This window comes from Leopardus geoffroyi, chromosome C1, assembly GCF_018350155.1.
Source record: "Leopardus geoffroyi isolate Oge1 chromosome C1, O.geoffroyi_Oge1_pat1.0, whole genome shotgun sequence".
Lineage (NCBI taxonomy): Eukaryota > Metazoa > Chordata > Mammalia > Carnivora > Felidae > Leopardus > Leopardus geoffroyi.
In genome coordinates this window covers 33,733,508-33,755,048 of record NC_059328.1, presented here as the reverse complement: position 1 = coordinate 33,755,048, position 21,541 = coordinate 33,733,508, and the positions used below count along the sequence as shown (strand labels likewise).

Sequence of the window (21,541 nt, the reverse complement as noted above, 5' to 3'; positions counted from 1 at the left end):
GAGAAAAGTATGACAGGGGCACCTGGGTGGCTCAGTCACTTAAGCGTCCGACTCTTGATTTCAGCTCAGGTCGTGATCTCGCAGTTTGTGGGTTCAAGCTCCGCATCAGGCTCCATGGGGGCTCTGTGCTGACAGCGCGGGATTCTCTCCCTCCTTTTCTCTCAGCCTCCCTGCCCCCCACCCCATCCTCTCCCTCTCTCTCTCTCTCTCAAAATTAAACATTAAAAAAAAGGTATAACAGTGGCCTTACACTGACAGAACTCAATGGCCACCCACTGTGCCCAAACACCCAGAAATATCTGGGCCTAACAGGAGGAAGGAATTACCTACTGAAGTCTCAGTTATCTTGCCACATGGGAGAAAACATCCTGTAAGGTTGTAATGCCATCATAAAGAGTGCAGTTTATGACTTAAACCAGCAATCATTATGTGGTATTATCTTCCTCTGAGGGGACACACAGGTCCAGGTGTGATGTGAGTGGTCCCTCTCTCTAATATATGAATTAACACTCCAGAGAAATCTCTGCTTTCTATCTCTGCAACTTTGGGTTTGGTGTGTTTGGAAGTTCTAGTGCTCAAAGGGGAATTCCTTTCACTAGGGAAGAAAATCTTGGTTCTGTTTGATTAGAAGCTGAGATGGCCTCTTGGCTGCTGCTGCTAAACCAACAGACATAGAGACATGATGGCAGTGAAACCTGACTGCGGTGCATTTAGGAGAGAATGTAGGACAGAAAATGCACACCACCCTCCCTAGGAGACTTCCTCCAGAGGGGAGAAAAGAAATGAATGGGTGGTAACTGTCAGGGAAGTGGGCCACAAGAAGGTGATTTTTCTTTAAGACAATATAAAAAAAAAAAATTAGTGCTTTCTTCCCCTCCCTCTGCTCTGTCTCATATAATGCAATGCCTTCTTTTTCTTTCTCTTCAACAAAGCTAAAGGGGGAGCTTGCAGATAGAAGGATGAAAGCCAGTGGAGGGTTCCCCTGGATGAACACAGGCAGTGTTAAGTAGGGGACACACTTTGCTGAGTTGCATTGCACATGCTAATAGAAGGGATGATGAAAACTTCAAGGGGACTTTTGAAACACCATATTAACACCTACATGTTCTGCTAACCTCCCTCCAGTGCTCATGGCAGGTGTTACTGAACGATCATGGCAGTCCCTCTCCATGAGCCTGAGGCTACTCAGTTTCTGCCTCGATCCAGTGTTCTAGGCAGTTGCCACCAACCAGAGTTTGAAAATAAGATGACTCCGTTACCATCTCTGAGTAGCCCAAGTGTTTGACTCCAGCGATGGTGATTTCAAATCAAAGAAGGTAAGTTCAGACTTCTCGCTTCATGTCATCCAAGGGGCTGTCTCTCCCATCTATGATGGGGATGGATTCTGACCACAGTCAGGAGGTACCTGCTGTGTGTCCTGTCCCAGGCAAGAAGCAGACCTGGTGGCTGAGAAGGACACGTTGTGGTCCCTCATCACTCTAAGTCTCATTATGAAAATATACGTTTGTGGGACAAGCAGATCAACCATCTGATATATACTGGGGAGCTATGTCAAGCATAAATGATATGCACATTTTACTACATCTGTTTCATACTCAATCATATTTAATTCCCACAGCTACCCTATACTGTTATTGCCTCATTTTACTGGTAAGGAAACTGAGGTACAGGAAAGCTGCTATCTTGTCTAATACTACACTATTACTAAGTGGAAAAACCAGGATTTGATCTCAGGCCTTCCGACTGTTCAGGGCTTCGCTTCCATGTGGAATATTTATCAGTTGTTTCATCCTGAGCCAGGTTCTGTGAAATATCTCACAATTGTTGGTATATTATCTTCGGTGCAGGGAGCCACAGTCTTTGGGGACCACAGGATGTCAGAACACAAAACAGGCCAGGATCCAGCAGGGCATGATGGAGAGAGTGGATCAGGGTCCTGGGGACTGAGAGCAGAGCAGAGCTCTTCTCTGCCATTCCCCTTTCCCTCAAACACCTGTGGATTCTTTATGACTCATGGAAGCCTTCCCTGGTCTGCATGCTTGGCCTTCACCTCTTGCACTTCTCAATCAATGCACTTACAGTAATTGACACCCACACATCTGTCCCCTTGGACTCCGAGGCAGAGTAAGAAGAAGCCCATGGGGAGCGAGGGGTGCTGAGCTGGGAGGATCAGGGGACCTGGGCGTGTAGGCTTTGAATGACAGTCTGGGGAGGTGAAGTGTGGTCAGGGCTTGGGATGGCTGTGATGGGGCCTGGAGAATCCCACGGCACAGAAGCTCATTAAGAAGCTACCTGATTTGTCTTCCCTGAGGATCATGAGCAGATTATGAAAGAGGGAACCAACAAGCCCCTGGCTCATCCCACACTGAGCCCAGTGACAGGTAAGGAGTAAACGGGCAGAGGCAGGGGCCTGAGCCATGCAGTCCCACCCCTGGGCATCCTTGCTTGATGCTTTTCACTTGTCCCCGCCTGTCTCACTGGATGCCTGCCTGCCTCCTTTCCATCCACATAGGTCCTCCTGGGCATCTGCTCGATTTCCTGACCTCTGTCCTCCTGTGTTCATTGACTTCTCTGGGGGTGATGAGTTATAGAAGGTGGGAGCTGGAGGGAGATGTTAGAACTGAGAAGATCTGAAATGCTCTTATTTGGGAAGGAGAGGGAGGTGATTGCTTCCAAACAGGATACTGATATCCTGTCATTAAACCCCCTGGGGTGGCTGGAGAGGAGGCTCACAGTGGGCTTGGAGCCCCCATTAATCTATTCCTGGCCTTTCTTTCTCTTCCCTTCTATACTCCTCTTTTCTCCAATTCTGTACCATATTCTGGTCACTGAGTATGTAGCAAGGACTGGGGATGGGAGGCCTATTGAGAGCCTACTGCAATAGTCCAGGCATCAGATATCAGGTCCAGGTGGAGCTGCCAGAGGGATGTCAAGGTCTTCAACTCTTCCAAATAGAGTAGACCAGAGACACTCCTTCTCTACCAGCAGTTTGGTCACAATGCATTTTGACATTTTGTTTGATCCTCTCACTGGATGAGCAAGTTCACTACCTTTCAGGACAGTTGATTCTATCTGTGGACTGCCCTCTCTAATGTCAGCTGGTTGTATTACATTGGATCTTGTCTCCCTAGTGTAACTCCCAACTATACTTCTTAAGACCACCCCGGACAAGTCTTATCTGTCTTCCACATGAAAACCTTTCAGAGAGTTGGCCCTCAGCTTCCAGAATGCCCTTCACCTTTTATTCCACATGGTAAACATACCCAATTGCTCCAACACTTCCTCATATGATATGGTTTCCAGACCCTTCTTTATAACCTATTTCAACATATCCACACTCCCTTTAAAATGTGGACCCACCATTGAAAAAGATGCCCTACATGACGTCTGGCTACCCCAGACACATTCCATGACACCTTGTGTCATCTGTTAGCATCCTTTCTCAATTATGTCACCTCAATGATGACTTTTTAGAAAGTTTACTTACACTGATCCACTTTCGGTCCTTAGTTATTGCCCAATGAACTGCTACTCCACCTAAACTGTTGTGGTTGGCTTTTTGAATCCAAGGAAGGGACAGAGGATTTTAGCTCTACGCTATAACATTTCTTTTCTTGACATTAGCTTCTTGTTCTACCATTTGAGACTTGAAATTCTACTTTCAACCACTGGATCAGATTGTCTTCCTCACCATCTACATGAGAGGCTGTGAAGGAAGAACCCATGAGACTGACTGGTCCATGGGAAGGTGATCTTGAAATTTCTGGTGGTCACAAGTAAAAGATCTGTATACAACTCATTCTTATCTCCTTTCCTTCCATTGTACTTTTCCTGAAGCTGCCTATCATGACTTGGGCACTTAGTCCCGTTGCTGTTGCCTCCTCAGAGACCTTGCAATATCACCTCTCTCTCTCTCTCTCTTTTGGCTTCCCCCCTCCCCCATGTATATATATTTAAAAAACAGCAACACAAATAAAACACTCTTTCCACCTTTTGTCCATCCCAATCTTAGATATCTCTTCATTACTCCACTTTACAGACCAGTTCACTCTTCAAAACCCACTGGTGTCTGATTTTTACTTTCATCACTTCATCAAAATTTCCCACTTTCAAGCCAAGAATAATTTCCACATTATGATATTTTTAAAGTTTTATTCCTCGGGGCGCCTGGGTGGCGCAGTCGGTTAAGCGTCCGACTTCAGCCAGGTCACGATCTCGCGGTCCGTGAGTTCGAGCCCCGCGTCGGGCTCTGGGCTGATGGCTCAGAGCCTGGAGCCTGCTTCCGATTCTGTGTCTCCCTCTCTCTCTGCCCCTCCCCCGTTCATGCTCTGTCTCTCTCTGTCCCAAAAATAAATAAAAAAACGTTGAAAAAAAAAAATTAAAAAAAAAAAAAAAAAAGTTTTATTCCTCCTGCTCTCTCTGTAGTGTCTGGCACCATAGGCCCTTTTGGAGATGTTAGCTTCCTTGGTTGGTGGAACCAAGTTCCCTGCCTCCCTGATGCTCTTGCTCAAGCCCCAGCTCTTCTACTGCTGATCTCTCTTGTGTTCATGCCCCAGGCTGCAGATTTTGATTCTTTGCTCTTTCTCTAGACTGTCCTGGTTAGTTCTCATCCATTATGTACCTTGATTACCTCCCCAATTTTTATCTTCCACTTAGATATCCTTCCTGAGTTTGAAGGCTATCTGACCTATACTTTGATAGTCAGATCCTCAAGGATGCCTCATGTTCCAAGCTCTATGTCTGTAACAGAGTTAATCATTACCTTCCAGTCATTTCCTGCCTCACGCCATCTCTCCCTCCTCCACCTCCACCCAGGTTTTGTCTTGTAATGGTTCCCAAACCTGAAACCTCAAGCTCATCTTTGTCCCCTCCCTCTTTCTCATCTTATATACCCCTCGGTTACCAAGTTCTGTTGATTCAATTTCCCACACCTCTCTCTAATATCTCTTCTCTTCTTTATTGCCTATAATGCTATGCTGCTTCTGCCTTTTTCCCATACCCCTCAAATGGTCTTCCTCCAATGCCTTCTTCTAACTTCCACCCAAGTAGTGACATTTCTAAAACCTAAGCCTCAATGAATTACTTTTCTGCTTAAAACTTATCTCCAAATTGTCATGGCCTAAATGATCAACTCCATGCTCCTTATTAAAGTACACAATACCCTTTTCTTTTCCCTCTTGCCCTGTGAAGACTATCCTACCCTCAGATTTTATGTCTTGTGCTCCATGGTTGTACAAAACTTTCCCTTAGTTATGGTCCTTTGCACCTGCAACTCCATCTTCTTGCAAAACTCTTCCTTAGGATCTTTGCTTAGCTAATTTTTGCTCAGCTTTTAAGTTTCATATTATGTGTCCTCTTCTTGGAGAAGTCTAGCTCCCAAAGGCTACCTAGGTGCTTCTTTAAGGAAGCACAGCCTATCCAGGCTCCTGTTACACTCTGTACTTACTCCCATCAGCACTTATCATTTGACTGTCATTTATTGTTTACCTGTCTCCTTCCTGTGCATGCGTTTTGAGGGCAGAGATTTTTTATTACTGTATCCCTGGTGCTTAGCACAGAGCTTTGACTGCTAGCCATATTTCCATCATAGTGCTAAACACATTGGGATGTGGTTTGTGCCTCTACTCTTCTATCTCTCTAACCAGACTGTAAGCTCCTTGAGAATTAGGAATAGGACTTATTTGTCCTTGTCTCTTCAGCTCTTAGAATAGAGCCTGATAGGTAGTAGGTGCTCAATCAGTGTTTGTTGACCATTTGATGAATGATACCATGAGGAAGGGGATTTGATGGGAACTAACATTACTGAGCTCCTGCTATGTGCTAATCACAGAGCTAAGCACTTCACACCTATTATGTATTACTTCTCATGACATCTCTTCTGGTAAATTTGATGTAGATTTTACAGAAAAGGAAATGGGGCTCAAGGAGATTAAATTACTTGAGCAGAAGCACAGTTGAAGCATCAAGAACTTGAAGTCTAGTCTTCTGATTCCAAATCCCATGCTCCACTAGAACACACCACCTCCTATGGCATCACAAACAAGGAATCAGCCCTAGTTTTTAAGATATAAACTAAATTCATGCAGCCTTTAAATGGGTCTCCCCTCCTGTCATAAATCTCAGCTGCAAAAAGGAAAGGACTCCAAGGGATATATTACCATTGGGAGGGTATTCCTACCAGGTTGGAGGGATTAAGAGATGCCAAAGCTGCCTTTAAGCAAAAAAAGATAGCTATTATTCTACCTCTATTATAGTTTTAGGGTGAAGCAGGAAGACCCTTCCCTTCATTTGTGGGTAAGGCCAGGATGAAGCAGAGTGGTGAAAAACTTTGTCTAAAATAAAATTGGATGTGAGGAAGCTTCCAGAGGCCCAAAAGATTCAAGAAACACAGACCTGAGTAAAATTTTTCTAAACATTTTAATGTTTCTGGAGTCATATATCTTTCTCACATTTCTGACTCACCTCCTCTATACTGTAACGATCAGAAGGTTAAAGCAACAAAGGAAAGGGTTCTGACTGTTTGTTTTTCAAGGAGAGGGATGGGAGAGCTTCAGATCATTACCCCACTCTATAGCCAGGACTAGGGGAGAAGAGCCCCCAAGCAATGCATTATGTGATTGTAGCTCCTGAAAGACAAGAAAACAGGTGGCCTTGCTGGGGCTGATAGAATAAAATGAGACCCTGGTGGTCTTGAAAAAAGATTTGGGCCTGAGAAACAGAAAATTCCATGAAGGTTTCCCTCCTCTCCCTAAATTTGGCCTTACTCTGACTAGACCTCAGTGTTTGAACTTCTATTAGTCCCAAATAGTATCCAAATAAACACCAGCTGCTAGCAACTGAATGGTCATTGTACCTGAATGTGCATCCTAAGCTGGGCCACTAGTCAGTTCATTTCTCTTTCTGCAGCTGAAGGAGAATGCAGAACTTTCCCTGGGACAACCACAGCTCTGTGTCTGAATTCATCCTTCTGGGCTTCTCCAGGGATTCCCAAATTAATACAATCCTCTTCAACATCTTCCTCTTTCTCTACCTCTCTACACTTGTGGGCAATGGACTCATTGTCACCTTGATTCACTTGGACTCCCGCCTCCACACACCCATGTACTTCTTCCTCAGTGTCCTCTCCATTCTGGACATGAGCTATGTCACCACTACTGTGCCCCAGATGTTGGTGCATCTCATCTGCCAGAAGAAAACTATCTCCTATGTTGGGTGTGTGGCCCAGATGTACATCTTTCTGGTGTTGGGCATCACCGAGGGCTGGCTGTTCTCTGTTATGGCCTATGATAGATATGTGGCCATCTGTTATCCACTCAGATACAAGGTTATCATGACCCCATGGCTGTGTGGGGCAATGGCCATCTTTTGTGGACTGTGGGGTATCAGCTGTTCCCTAGTCTACACTGTCTTCACAATGCGCCTGCCCTACTGTGGCCCCAATGAGATCAATCACTTCTTCTGTGAGGTCCCTGCTGTTCTGAAGCTGGCCTGTGCAGACACATCCCTAAATGACCAAGTAGATTTTATCCTGGGCTTCATCCTTCTCCTGGTACCCCTCTCCTTCATTCTGGCCTCTTATGTCCGCATCTTTGCCACAATCTTGAAGATCCGCTCAGCTCAGAGTCGACTCAAGGCCTTCTCCACCTGTGCCTCCCACATCACTGTGGTCACCATGTTCTGTGGACCTGCCATGTTTATGTACATGAACCCCGGGGCCAATGCCTCCCCAGAGCGGGACAAGAAACTGGCTCTGTTCTACAATATTATCTCTGCCTTTCTCAATCCCATCATCTATAGCCTTAGAAACAAAGATGTGAAGAGGGCTTTCCTCAAGTTAACAGGTTCAAGCAAGGCCTCTGAGTGAGGCCATTGGAGCACAGAAGGCTACAACCAGACCTGAAACCACATGTTCCACCCTATTCCCTCCCATCACCCTATGGATAGGCATGAATCACTGACTGAGAGTTATGGGAGATAATATGTAAGGTTGGTGCCTGGGTGGGAGCTGTTGATGGTTCGAGCAGGTGAGCTATCCTCAAACATCAAGAGACCCAACTGTAGATAGGGTGCCAAGTCAGGACCTATGTCTGATTTATGTGTTTCCCAGGGCTCAGCAAAGGGTCTGGCACAAAGTATCATTAACATTTGATGATTGAATGAATGAGTTCATGAAGATTGAGCCTATGAAATCAACTCAGGATGGCCAGGACACAAAGACTAACAGGACCCATATGAGTGACTTTATTTTATCTCAATCAGGAGTACGAACAGATCTAAAGAAACATAGCCTCAAGAGAAAGGAAAAGTGACCTTAGAAATAGGACTCAGGAATTGGTCATTGTTTATCCAGCACTTTCATGGGAGTGTGGGTCCCAGGGTACAGAGCGAGCCCCTGCTGTGGTGAAGAGATATTTTGAGGGTCTCTTGATATACAGATGAAACATCACCCAAACCATACCATACTGGGGCAGAGTTCATACTTTGCAGCAAACCATCGCCTTGTAGGATTGTTGCGAGAAGTTAATGTAGGTAAAGTTCTCAAAACAGTGCTTGATGCATTGCATGCTTTACATAAACACTGCCATTCTTCTTGTCATGCTCTACTTCTTTTTCCTAATACCACCATTACCAAGCAAACTATTGAGATCATTTCAGCTTCAAAAGAGGGGCCATTCTGCTCTCTGGAAAGGGATAGCTAATATTATAAATGAAGAAGTTGGCATTTGTTTATACCTCATTCTAGTGTGGATTTAGTGAATTTGAGTCTGTCACCAAGAAACCTATGAACTCTGAACTGGCAAAACTGTAGAAAAATTATGACACCCTTTCAAGGTACCAAATGAAGAGGCCCTGATTACAAACAGCCAGAACTCCTCAGATACTTTCACTGATATTCTCACATGATAGAGCTTTTTAAATAAACATTTGTTCAAATCTAAACTGAGTAATAATGTGTTACTAGAGTACTTGATTCAAGAAGATACTGACAGGTATAGCAGGATATAGTGATCAGAGTAGGGCTGACTTCTCTTACCAGTGCCAGACCCCTTCACCCATACCTGTGGCCCCCTAGAGTCCCCAGCACCTTGGAAGAGGCACAGAAAAGTTGCTCCACAGAATCTCAGAAATTGTACTGACCACACAGTGGCTATCATACAAAAAAAAGGCAGACAATACCTCAGTGCCAAGAAAGGTAAGCAACACTCCAGTGAAGCTGGAATCAGAGGGGTAAGCTCTCACACAGAGCCCCTAACAACCTTCACAAAATCTCCTCCAAATTTTGCCTTCACTCTTTCTACCACCAGGGAACAAAAGGGGAAAAGAGGCAGCAGTTCCTGGCATTCATTTTATCCTTGTCATGATTCTGAATTCCCACAGTCCATTGAACTATCCCAGCCTTTTCTGTTTCAAATTTGACTTTGAATTTGAAATTCTAAATCGCCTAATGGATACAAGTGATAGGCATTCAATGAAATGATGCCATGGAAAAATATTGTCAGATTCTCACTTTAAACACAAAGGAAATTTAAAACTATTAGGCCTCCTTGTGATTAATATCATGCCTCTTTAACCTCAGAGTTATTGAACCTTCATTAACTAATAGTCCTCAATAAAACAGTGAAGACTCCAATGAAAGTGGTACAGATTCAATCCAAACAGATGTCATTGAAGGTGCTTTGAACTCAGCAAAGAAAGTAATAGTAATTGTGGTATTAATGGAAGTTATGGTGATTGTAACTTGAATTTGGAAGGAAAATATTTGGCCTTGCATTTCACAGTCGCTTATAGGACATTTGCTGAACCTGTTTTGGAAAGTAGTAAGGAAGGGGGCTTGAGGAGAGATGCTGGGCATTGGGGGAGAGCAGGCAGATACCACATAGAAGGATTAACAGGACACATCAAGCCCCCAAATCACAGGAGCAAAGGATGAATTGTAGAGATATGAAGGGCATTGGTCAGGCTTTCCGCCTAGATAATAACTGGTACAATGGGAAGAGACGGCTTGATAATGAGGTTCGATTAGGCCAGAGAACAGTGTTGTAGGATTAAGGATTAAAGAGAACTGGGTAGAGTTCTGGAAGAAAGGGGGATACGGGAAATTTAGAGCTCAGGGTGGGAAATATTCCAGGTGATTAGGCAAAAGCCCATCCGAGAGTGTTGCCTCTAGAGAAAATTCTAGGAAACTTAGCAGGAAAGGGAGTAAAAACCACAAAAACCACCCCATTGAGACTCAAGTTAACAGAGAAATTATTGAACAACAGTAATTTCTAACCCCACCCCTAAGTACGTATATGCCTCCTATGAACTGTGCTGGTTTGTAGACCACAAATTCCAGCAGGACAAGGGCCATGACTTCTTCCTGCAGTGCCACGGATTTGGGAATGACAGTTGGCAATCAGCTGGCTCCCATCAATAAACTGTAGGGAAGCAGAGACAGTGGTAAAGCTGGCTTAAAACCTTGCTAGCTTCCTTGATTTCTCTGTTTTACCAACACACCCAAGCCATTAAATGTTCTTGCTTCTTTCCTTGTCACATCTTTTGGCATCTCCCCATTCACTGCCACCATCCACTATAATCACCTTCACAAGCCATGCCCAGGTCTCCCCCACTAAGTGCTCTTCAACCCAAACCCTCATTATGTCTCACAAGCTATTCTTCTGAAAATACTGTGTCCCCACCTTTCCTCCACCCCATCCCTCAGCCTTGATGCTTAAAAATACAGGTTGTTCATCATTGTTAAGATAAAATCTACTATCACCCTGAATTATGAATGGTAGCAATCTGTCCTAGTAGAGAAACTAATGAAACCTTATCACACTTTAGCCACAAGACTCATCTCTCCATTACCCTGGCCCCTGACTATCTAGTTGTAGAAGAGCCACTAGGTGGACTTCCCACCTTCTAGAAGGAACTCCAACAGCCAGGAAGACTTCTCCTCCATTATTGAGGCAGCCTGCTTCCCCACAAGGCCAGAAGAACCTCTCATCAGTTAGCAAGTCCTCTCCACCAACCACATAACTCCTTACTTCTTCCCCAGATGGGGGAAGGAATACCTTAATAATTCATAGGACCCTTCACTTTCTACCTGAATCCCTCTGCCTGGAACTTTGTCATACCAGGTACTGGAGCCTATTGTTGTAGCTGTACCCACCCACCCAAATGCCCTGTTTCACCTCTGAGTAAATGCTTTAGGACCATACTAGCACCCAACTCCACACTTAAGTACTAGAAACGAAATCTCTATCACCTCAGAAGCCAAGAACTCTCTAGTCATTTATTATTCCCAGACTCTGTTCATCTCCCCACTTGCCCAAGTCCCTACTTCTCCCTTTCCCCAGTTCTCCCTCTCTTTGTCATCTTAGTCCCATATTCAGCAACCACCCCTCCCAGGATCCTCAACCTGGAATTCTCCCTAGGGATGCCACACCCTCTGTACCCCTCTAAAAGGGAGTTCTTTGTTCTCACTCTTGGCCTGTGAGTTCTCAGACATTCTCATCCTGATGACCTTTTATCCCATCTCCTTTCTGGTCACCTCAAGCCACACTCACACTGGAGCTCATCATCCCTAAACCTGCACTGCTCCCCAGTAAGAATCCAAGCATTCCCACTGCACTGAGCAAAAAAGTAAACACTATCTACAGGGCTCATTAGGACCGTCCTCTGCCTACTTCTCAATGTCATCTCTGCCTCTTCTGCTCACTTTATTGTGATTACATGGGCCTTCTTCCAGCTCTGCAGAAAATACAAAGTCCTTTCCTGACCTGGGACTTTTGTACCTGGCATCCCTTTGCCTGAAATGCCTTTTCCTGGCTCTTTGCACAGGTGACTCTTCTCATCCTCAGGTATCAGCTAAACCTTAATTCCTTCCCAAGTAAGGCCCTGGGAAGCAGGCTTTCCTCCTCCATTTTTCTCTATCACAGAATGCTACTTGTTTCCTGAGATAACTACACCTTCATTTCTCAGTAACTGAGTTTAGTTTCCATTTTGAGCTATCATCCCAGTGGTGGGAGAAATAATACTAATCTTCTTGGGGTTTCCATCCCTCTCTCCCTGACTCCAAGTTCTGGAGAGCTTACAAAGTGGTGAGGTATGCAGTGGTGGATAGGAGTGGGGTGAGGTATAGTCTGGTCCTCTGTGTCTGGCACCCATTGAGAGAACCTCACTCTTGTGAAGTCTTTGGTCCTTCAGAGTTACTGTGGCATCTTCTTGGGTTGTTCCAGAAGCATTGTAATTACATGACTGTAAATCTCTCCATATACCTGTCTTGGTTTCCCCAAGGCCTGACATGGCTGGACTATAATGGATGCTCACGAAATACTGGAACTGAATCAACTCATCCCTGAGGCCTCTGAGCCACCAATGAAACCTGAAAGGAAGTTGGATGTTCATGCTAACTCTGAGGCCCTTTGCCAGGATTCTTAGCTTCATATGTCATTTAGATTCCTTGAAAGAATGAGAGTCACTGCTATGTATGTATAGTTTACAAATGGCAGCAACTTCCATTCTTCTAAAATTTTAGAGACACAGAGGTCTTAGAAACCATTACATATGGGGGCACCTGGGTGGTTCAGTGAGTTGAGCGTCCGACTTCAGCTCAGGCCATGATCTCGTGGTTCATGGGTCCAAGCCCTGTGTCAGGCTCTGTGCTAACAGCTCAGAGTCTGAAGCCTGCTTGGGATTCTGTGTCTCCCTCTCTCCCTGCTCCTCCCCTGCTTGTGCTCTGTTTTTCTGTCCTTCTAAAAGAAAGAAAGAAGGAAGGAAGGAAGGAAGGAAGGAAGGAAAGAAGGAAGGAAGAAAGAAAGAAAGAAAGAAAGAAAGAAAGAAAGAAAGAGCAAGAAAGAAACCATTACATTTAACATGCTTATTTTATAGATGAGTAAGGTAAGATCCAGAGAAAGAAAGTGAATTGCCCAAAGTCATAAAACATGTTATAAGATTAGGACTAGAACCCAAGTCACTTAATGTCAGGTACTTTGTCCTTCGACAACACAATGCAGAGTATACCACATCAGACCCATGAACTACATTGATTCCATGCACCAAGTCAAGCCTGTGGGCAGCCTTGTTTCCATATACCATTAGCTTAATTTTCAATGTTGGCTACAGATATTCGTTGGTTACATGTACCACTTTGATTGTCTACATCATCTTGGCCTTCTACCGTGTCCATGTACCATGTTACCTACAATTACCATGTTTCATGTTGATTACATGCATTCTATTCATTCCAGTGCCATTGTGTTAGATAATATTATCACCCCCATTATTGCCACCCTCACTATAGAAGAATTATATATCCATACCCATTGCCATATAACATGTTACTTTTCTGTAGGAAGAAGATACTTCCTGTCCTTTTCCTATTGGGCTTGACCATATCATTTGCTTTGGCCAATAGGATATCAGCAAAGAGATCTGTGTCACTTCTGAGCAGAAACTTTAAGAGTTGTTATATGCCTTTCTCTCTGTCATAAGAATGGGATATTCCAGATAGAGCCTCCTTTTTTAGATCGAATCCAAGAATCCAATGGCAGAAGGCCACAGTCCACATACAACTGACATGGAAGATGAGCAATAAATGAACTTCTGCTGTTGTAAGCCACTAAGATTATGGAGCTGTTTGTCATTGCACCACAATGTAGCAAGTTCATCAAGATTGTCATGTTGGTTTCACGTACCATATTTGTTCCACTGACCAAGTGCTATATTGGTTCCAATGCACAATGTTGTTTGCATACCTTATAAATGCCGTGCCTTTCTTTAGCATTGGACATTCTACCTCAGGCCTCTCCTGTCTCCCAATTCACCAGGGCACCCTACCCCACCCCATCACTTTGAGAAAAGCCCCCTTGATGTCCTTGTTCCTCAGACTGTAGACCACAGGGTTGAGGAAGGCAGTGAAGACATTATAAAAGAGTGAGATCTGCTTGTCTTGCTCAAGGGAATAGCTGGAGTTGGGCCTCATATAGATGTATGTGGCTGGGGCATAGAAGAGTGTGACCATGGTCACATGGGAAGCACAGGTGGAGAAAGCCTTGCAGCGGCCCTGTGTAGACTTGATCTTGATAATGGTCTGGCCAATACGGATGTAGGAGGCCAGAATGAGGGAGAGTGGGGCAACAACCATGAAGACACTGATGACCAGGTCTACCATCTCAATAAGGTGAGTATCCATGCAAGCCAGGCTTCGTACTGAGGGGCCTTCACAGAAGTAGTGGTTGACCACGTTGGGCCCACAGTATGGCAGCCTCATGGTGAGGAAAGTATGGATCAGAGAGAAGAAGAAACCACAGGCCCAGGTCCCAGCTGCCAGTCGTATGCACAGGCCCCAGCTGAGGATGACAGTATAACGCAGTGGGTGGCAGATGGCCACATATCGGTCATAAGCCATGACTACGAAGAAAATACACTCAGTTAGGCCCAAGGCACCAAACACATACATCTGCAGCCAACAGCTGGCAAAGGAGATGGTCTGAGAGCGAGCGAGGAGATGCACCAACATCTGGGGCATGGTAGTGGTGACACAGCCCATATCTAGCAGGGAGAGGATGCAGAGGAAGAAGTACATGGGTGTGTGAAGCTGTATGTCCAGGCAGATCAGGGCGACGATGAGTCCATTGCCCAGGACTGAGCTCAGGTAAAGGAGAAGGAAGGAAATGAAGAGGACCCTGTTGAACGTGGGATCACCAGAGAAGCCAAGCAGGATAAATTCAGAAACCCAGCTTTGGTTCTGTCCTGGAGGTGTCCACATGGTGGGGCCTATAAGAGAATCCCACTCATTTAAATGTCACCCAAAGTGTGGTAGTCTAGCAAGAATGTCAGCTCTGGAGGCAGGGATTTTAATTCTGGCCCCATTACTCAGCCACTGTCTTGAACAGGTTATTTAACATCTCTGAGCCTCAATCTCCTCAACTGTATAATGTAGCTAATAATACTCAACTCTTGGTTCTTATGAGGAGTCGAGGCAATATACATGAAGCATCTGACATAATGCCTTAACAAAATAAAAAATGGTAAAGTGCTCATATGCAATCTCCCCTGTCTTACTCCCCATCCTTCGGCAGACAGACTGGTTATCCATGTCTAGCAGCAATCAATTACGCCATGTCAGCTCCAGCTCCCAAACCTTTAGAGGTGAAGTTCCTTTCCGCCTTAGAGACCATTTGTCTAGAAGAGCTGCTACAAGCCTCTCCTCACTCTGCAAACTTCTTTTGCCAGCTGTCAATGTGAGGCTTTGTCAATAGAGGGCGCTAGAGGGGCACTGTGATGTGCTAACCCCAGGAAAGTACTTTGGTTGGGGCTTCAGTCACTCAGCTTGAGAGCCAGTGGGCTGGTGCGTGGAAGGGCCAGTAGTAGGCACTTCAAATTACCTCAACGGACCAGCTACAGTCGTACATTCAGCCCATACTCTTCCCACCCAGTTGTCATTTCTATGCAAACTCTGGCCTCTGCCCATCAGCAGCTGAGTGTATTTCTATGGTAGCCACACTATCTTTGAAAAAGTCTGAATTTAAACTTTCTTTTTTTTTAACTTTTTTTTTTTAACACTTTATTTATTTTGAGAGAGAGAGAGAGAGAGCAGAGAAAGGGCAGAGAGAGAGGGAGAGGGAGAATCCCAAGCAGCCTCCACGCTTTGAGTGCATAGCTTGATGCGGGGCTAGCTCCCACCAGCCGTGAGCCGATACCAAGAGCCAGATGCTGGGGCGCCTGGGTGGCTCAGTCAGTTAAGCATCTGACTTCAGCTCAGGTCATGATCTCCAGGTTCAGGTTCGTGGGTTCCAGCCCCGCCTCAGGCTCTGTGCTGACAGCTTGAAGCCTGGAACCTGCTTCGGATTCTGTGTCTTCCTCTCTCTCTGCCCCTCTCCCACTCACACTCTGTCTCTGTCTCTCAAAAATAAATAAATGCTAAAAAATTAAAAAAAAAAAAAAAAGAGTCAGATGCTCAACCGACTGAGCCACCCAGGTGCCCCCCCCTTTTTTTTTGACCCTGGTGGGGGTGCCAGGAGAAGGGGAAGGGAGAGAGAGATGTCCTAAATCCTTAGTCCCTTCAGTGTTTCAATGTGTACTCTCCTTGAGCCATGAGGTAGTAACTGCTTTTTTTTTTTTTTCACTTAATACTTCTGGATGTCTTTCATCCTTTTTAGTAGTTACTCACCTTTTACTAGTTAGTAATTCTTTGTATTACATTTTCCCTGTTCACATTACTGGTGTGCTGTCTCCTGATGACATCCTGACTGGTATAGATGCTAAATCTATGGCAAGTGAGTTTGATAAGAAATAGAATGTTGCACAGTTAAAGCTATCTATCCATAAAGAATTTATTAACTACAGAAGTAAAAAGTAGTAGCTATCAGTGGAGAAACTGGACAATATCTTAACCGAGTGATTAATTACAATTAACATCACCAATAAGGAACAGGTAGAGAGGCTCCTGGTGGCTCAGTCAGTTAAGTGTCTAACTTCGGCTCAGGTCATGATCTCCAGGTTCATGGGTTCGAGCCCTGTGTCGGGCTCTGGGCTGATAGCTCAGAGCCTGGAGCCTGCTCCAGATTTTGTGTCTCCCTCTGTCTGCCCCTCCCCTGCTCGCACTCTGTCTCTGTCTCTCAAAACTGAATACACGTTAAAAAAAAATTTTTTTTAAAAAGGAACAGGTAGACACAATGTGTCTCCATATTTGAAATCCTAACAATATAGCATCTATATACTATTTCAGCCCAAAATGCAAAACCTGAATCTAATCATAAGGAAACCTCCAAGAAACTTAAATTGAGGGATATTATATAAAATAACTAGCTTTTAATCTTCAAAAATATCTACATCATGAAAGACAAAGAAAGGCTGAGAATCTATAATAGAAGGAAGGATCCTGAAAAAAAAAAGCATAACAATTAATGCAAGAAGTAATCCTGGAAGGGAGGAATGTCATAAATAACATTATTGTGACAATTGATAAAATTGGATTAGATCAATGCGTCATGTTAAATTCCCTGAATTTGACAGCTACTGTATAAGAGAGTATTCTTTTATTCTTGGGAACTATTCACTGAAGTATTAAGGGCTAAAGGAACATGATATTTGCAAATTATTCTCAAATAGTTCTCGAGATTATAATAACAGCAATATGACAAATTGTTAAAAATTAATAAATCTGGATATGGGCCATACAGGATTTCTTTACAGTATCCTTTCAGTTTTTCTGTAAGTTTAAAGTTAGTTCAAAAAACTTTTTCAAAAATAAAAAATTGGGGGCACCTGGGTAGCTTGGTTGGTTGAGCATCTGACTCTTGTTTTCAGCTCAGGTCATGATCCCAGTGTCATGAGAACAAACCCTGTGTCGTACTCCATGCCAAGTGTGGAGTCTGCTTAAGATTCTCTCTCTCTCTCTCTCTATCTCAGAAATAAATAAATACATAAATACATGAATAAATATTGTTAAAAGAAAAAAGTTAAAAAATTTTAAATGTGAAATAACTTTTTCAGACAAACAAAACATAAGATTCTTCAGGTAGAAAGACAGTGACAGAAACACGAAGATGCAAAAAAGAATGACAAGTCCTCAAGGAATGGGTAAGTATAAATTAATAACGAATGTAAAACAATAATAAAGTCTGGTGGAATTTATTTTGTTAATATTTATTTATTTATTTTGAGAGAGAAAGAGAGAGAGAGCACATGTGGGGGAGGGGAAAGAGAGAAGGGGAGAGAGAATCCCAAGCAGGCTCTGAGCTGTCATCAGCATGGAGCTGGACTCGGGGCCCAATCCCACCACCCGGGTACCCCTGTCACGATCTTTGTCTTTAATTCCTTTTAAATTTCACAATGGGGCGCCCGGGTGGTTCAGTGTGTTGAGCATCCAACTTTTGATTTCTGCTCAGGTCATAATCCCAGGATCGTGGGATTGAGCCCCGGCTCCAGCTCTGTGCTGAGTGGAGCTTGCTGAAGATTTGCTCTCTCTCTCTCTCTCTCTCTCTCTGTCTCTCTCTGCCCCCTCCCCCACTCACACACACACACTCTCTCTCAAGTTAATTAATAAAATAAAATGATTGTTTTAAAAAAAGATCATGACACCAATAACATAAGAAATAGAGTAAGTAAAGAAATGGGTAAAGAAAGTCAGAGTTCTAAATATTTAACATAATTGGAAAATTGGTAAAACTAATCATTTCTGTTAGACTTTGATAAGTCAAGATTCATGTTGTGGTATCTATGGAAATCATTAAAAGAATAAATCATGCATTACCTAAAGTAGTAGAAAATGGACTAATAAAAATTGTTTACTAATCCAAAATAATGCTTTTTTGAGAGAGGGAAAAATCAAACAGAAAACAGGTGGGCCAAATACAAAATAAGTAGAGGGGCCCCTGGCTGGCTCAGGTGGTGGAGAAAGTCTTGATCTTGGGGCTGTGGGTTCAAGCTCCATATTGGGTGTGAAGATTACTTAAAAATAAAATCTTTTTTTTTTTTTAAAAAGGTAAGAAGTGGAAAGAGGGTAAATATGAACTTAAATATTTCAGTAGTTATGTTAAATGCAAAAGGACTACATATTTTAATAAAAGTCATGTTTTCAAACTGAGTTTAAAAAAAAACCCTACATGTTGCTTACAAGAAATGTACCTTAATCATTTTACAATATTTCAATGATCAAATCAATGAATCGTACACCTTAAACTTACACAATGTTAGGTCAATTATATGTCAATAAGGCTGGGATGGAGGAGAGAAGCACATCTTAATACAAGGACACAGATGCACTAGGAAGAAAAAATGAAAAAAATATATATACCATGCAAATACTAACCAAAAGAAACATGTAGCTTCATGAAACATTCATCAAAATTGACCATATGCTGCACCATAAATGTAAGCTCCAAAAATTCAAAGGATGGAAGTCATTTCAAGTATATTCTCTGATTACCATAAAATTGGCCAGAAATCAATTTCAAAATAAATATAATAGGAAGCACTGTCTTTCCCCTCCTGAAAATCCTTTAAGGGTTCCCCATGCCCCATCACTTTGGACAGATGCACAGTGCCCTTCCTGAACATCTGCCCCCTTGCAGACTTCTTTAGCCTCAGCACCCAACCCTCTCCCCATGCCATCGCCTTCCATACTAGCATAGGCTCCATACAGGTATGCCCAATTTCCTGTATGTGTCTACCTCCGTCACACTTTCATGCCTTCTCCAAGGTCTTCAGCATGGAGGAACACCCCAGCTGCATCCCTGCTGCCCACACACTCTCTGTAGCATGTCCAACGCCTATTCCTGCATTAGGACTCAGCTCAGATGTCATCCCACCAGGAAGCTTCCCCTGACCCGCACCACCATCTCCCACTCCAAAACCTCGATTAGAAGCTGCCTCTATTTCTCCCAGGCCCCTATGCTTACCAACGAGTTATCATCCTAGCAATTCTAGGGGGTTCTGATACGCAGTTTGAGGAAATCTTTCTCCCTCTCCTGTTAACTTAATTCCCACTAACCGAATTGGAATATCTGTAATAAAGTGTGGATATGTGGGAGAATTTATAAGGTCCCTTTCAATAACAATAATATATAATATTTAATTAATAATTTCTGTGTGCTAGGAATTCTTACACTAACTTGTCCTCACAACAAATCACTGAGGTAAGTACAATGACCTCTATTTTACAGAGGAAAAAATAAAGGCACAGAGAGAGTAAATGATTCAATCCAGATAACTTGGTTTGTGCAGTGGACCTGGGGTTTGAATGGAGGTGATGTGGCTTCAGAGCCAACTCTTAATTATTAACTTCACCACTTCCAGCAAACAGGCCCTAAGTGGGAAGGGTGAAGAACAAACTTTCCCATCTACACATCGATTTGATCTTGAGGTTTGGCATGAGCTACTATGGAATCGTGGCTGATGAGGTACAGCCAGCCACCAGACAGGACCAGATCAAAATCTTCCGAGGGCAAAGGGCTAAAGTTGCAGCCATGAACTCTCTCTCATGATAAAGCTCCCTCCATCTATGCCATCATCTGGGTATGAGGAGCCATAGGACTGAGTGGGAAGCAGAGGGAATCAATGGAAGAGGATTTTGGAAAGTATTACCACTCTAGAATTTAGTAAATCTTTGTAGAGAGAAGAAACACTTGGTTTCCATGGGATGGGAGCATCATTTAGTTAAAGTCTTCTAAAATTCTGTCAGCCCAGCAGACTCTGTCTTAATAGGCAATACCCAAACCTGGGGAGAGCATGGGGGTGGGTCCTGGTAATCACGGAAAGCCCTGCCATTCTTGAAGGCTTCTCCCAAGATAACCATCATTGTCCTTTCACAGTTGTGTCTCTCAGCCAGACTTGAAGATCTTCGGGCTCAGGAAATTATATTCCTCATTGCACTTTTTCTAGCCCCTAGAACATGGCCTGACACAGGAGAACAATGAACAAATATTTATCAAATGAGTAAGTGAAAGAAAGAAGGGGGTGTAGGAAGAAGGAAGGAATGGAAGAGAAATGAGGTATGAAGTGGTGAGGAAACAACACCAGCAAATGAGGAAATGGTTCTGGGGGTATGTTGGGGGGCAGGTACAGAGAGGACCTAGGGGCTAGGTGACCTGGCTACTTCTGACCTCCAGCCCCTACAGATGCCCGCATCCTGCCCACAGCCCCAAGCCCAGCGACCATCTCACCCCTCTGGTATCCCCTGAGACAAGTCACAAAAAGGCTGTCACTTGATCTTGAGGAAAAGAGACTGAACAGGAAGCCCCCTGGGCGGTTGAGTCCAGTGTACCAGGATTCCAGGCAACCCAGTCTCCAGAAAGGCGCTAGGTTTCTGAGAGGCTGGAAGCTGAACCCCCTGCCTTGTCTCCATTGTGCAGCTCACTGCATCCGGCCAGGGCTGAAGGCCTTGCCTGTCTCGTCTTGGAGCACAGACAAAAGGAGCCTTGGCCATCCCAGGCTCCCATCAGTGGACCAAGATGCTGAAGCTTTATAGGTCTGCCTCCTCACCAGGCTTTCCCTAGGAGAAGCGGAGAAGGACCATCCCTCTGCCTCCTGCCTCCACCCTGTCCCTGGTGAGGATGCCAAGATGGTATTCCCTGAATGGTGTTAACAAGAACCCTATAAGGAAGAGGCCTTTGGGAACAGAGCAGCAGCAAACAACACCCAGGTTGGGGAAAGGTAGTGATCTGCCTATTTCTTTTTCTAGCCTTCTGGAGGATATGAACAGCCTAGGGGAGAAGGGATTGCACCCAGTCACCTTGAAGAAATGCCAAGAACTGAAGGCCTCACTCTGATTCCCCTCTTATTCCCAAACCCCTGTTCCCCTAACTTGTCAATTAGACCATGTTTCAGTCATATCTCTGTTGCTTACTGAGCCGCTTTGGGCAAATCACAATCCTCCCCCACCCCCCACCAGTCCAACGCCTTGGACAAGTTACTCAGCCTCTCTGATGATAATTAAGAGTTGACCATGAAGCCCCTACCCTATATCAGGTCTTGCACAGAAGAAGCACTTAATAAAGGTCAATCCCATCCCTATGTCTACTTCCTAACCTCCCCCTTCCTCTAGTCACACCTG

General features: G+C 44.1%; 2 protein-coding genes and 1 long non-coding RNA gene across 3 annotated transcripts; 2 read left to right on the top strand and 1 right to left on the bottom strand.

Annotated features, from left to right (window-relative positions):
- The first annotated feature begins 448 nt into the window (after nucleotides 1-448).
- LOC123597723 lies at nucleotides 449-21,541 on the top strand. The gene is made up of 3 exons (XR_006712231.1): nucleotides 449-1,316; nucleotides 17,482-17,568; nucleotides 21,170-21,541. It is a non-coding gene; the product is annotated as an uncharacterized LOC123597723 (long non-coding RNA).
- Nucleotides 6,212-7,996, top strand: LOC123597721 (putative olfactory receptor 2B3). Its single transcript, XM_045476945.1, has one exon. It carries the CDS (start codon nucleotides 6,917-6,919, stop codon nucleotides 7,862-7,864), a length of 948 nt encoding a protein of 315 aa, XP_045332901.1. The 5' UTR covers nucleotides 6,212-6,916; the 3' UTR covers nucleotides 7,865-7,996.
- LOC123597720 (olfactory receptor 2A12-like) lies at nucleotides 13,576-15,441 on the bottom strand. The gene has a single exon (XM_045476944.1). It carries the CDS (start codon nucleotides 14,750-14,752, stop codon nucleotides 13,805-13,807), a length of 948 nt encoding a protein of 315 aa, XP_045332900.1. The 5' UTR covers nucleotides 14,753-15,441; the 3' UTR covers nucleotides 13,576-13,804.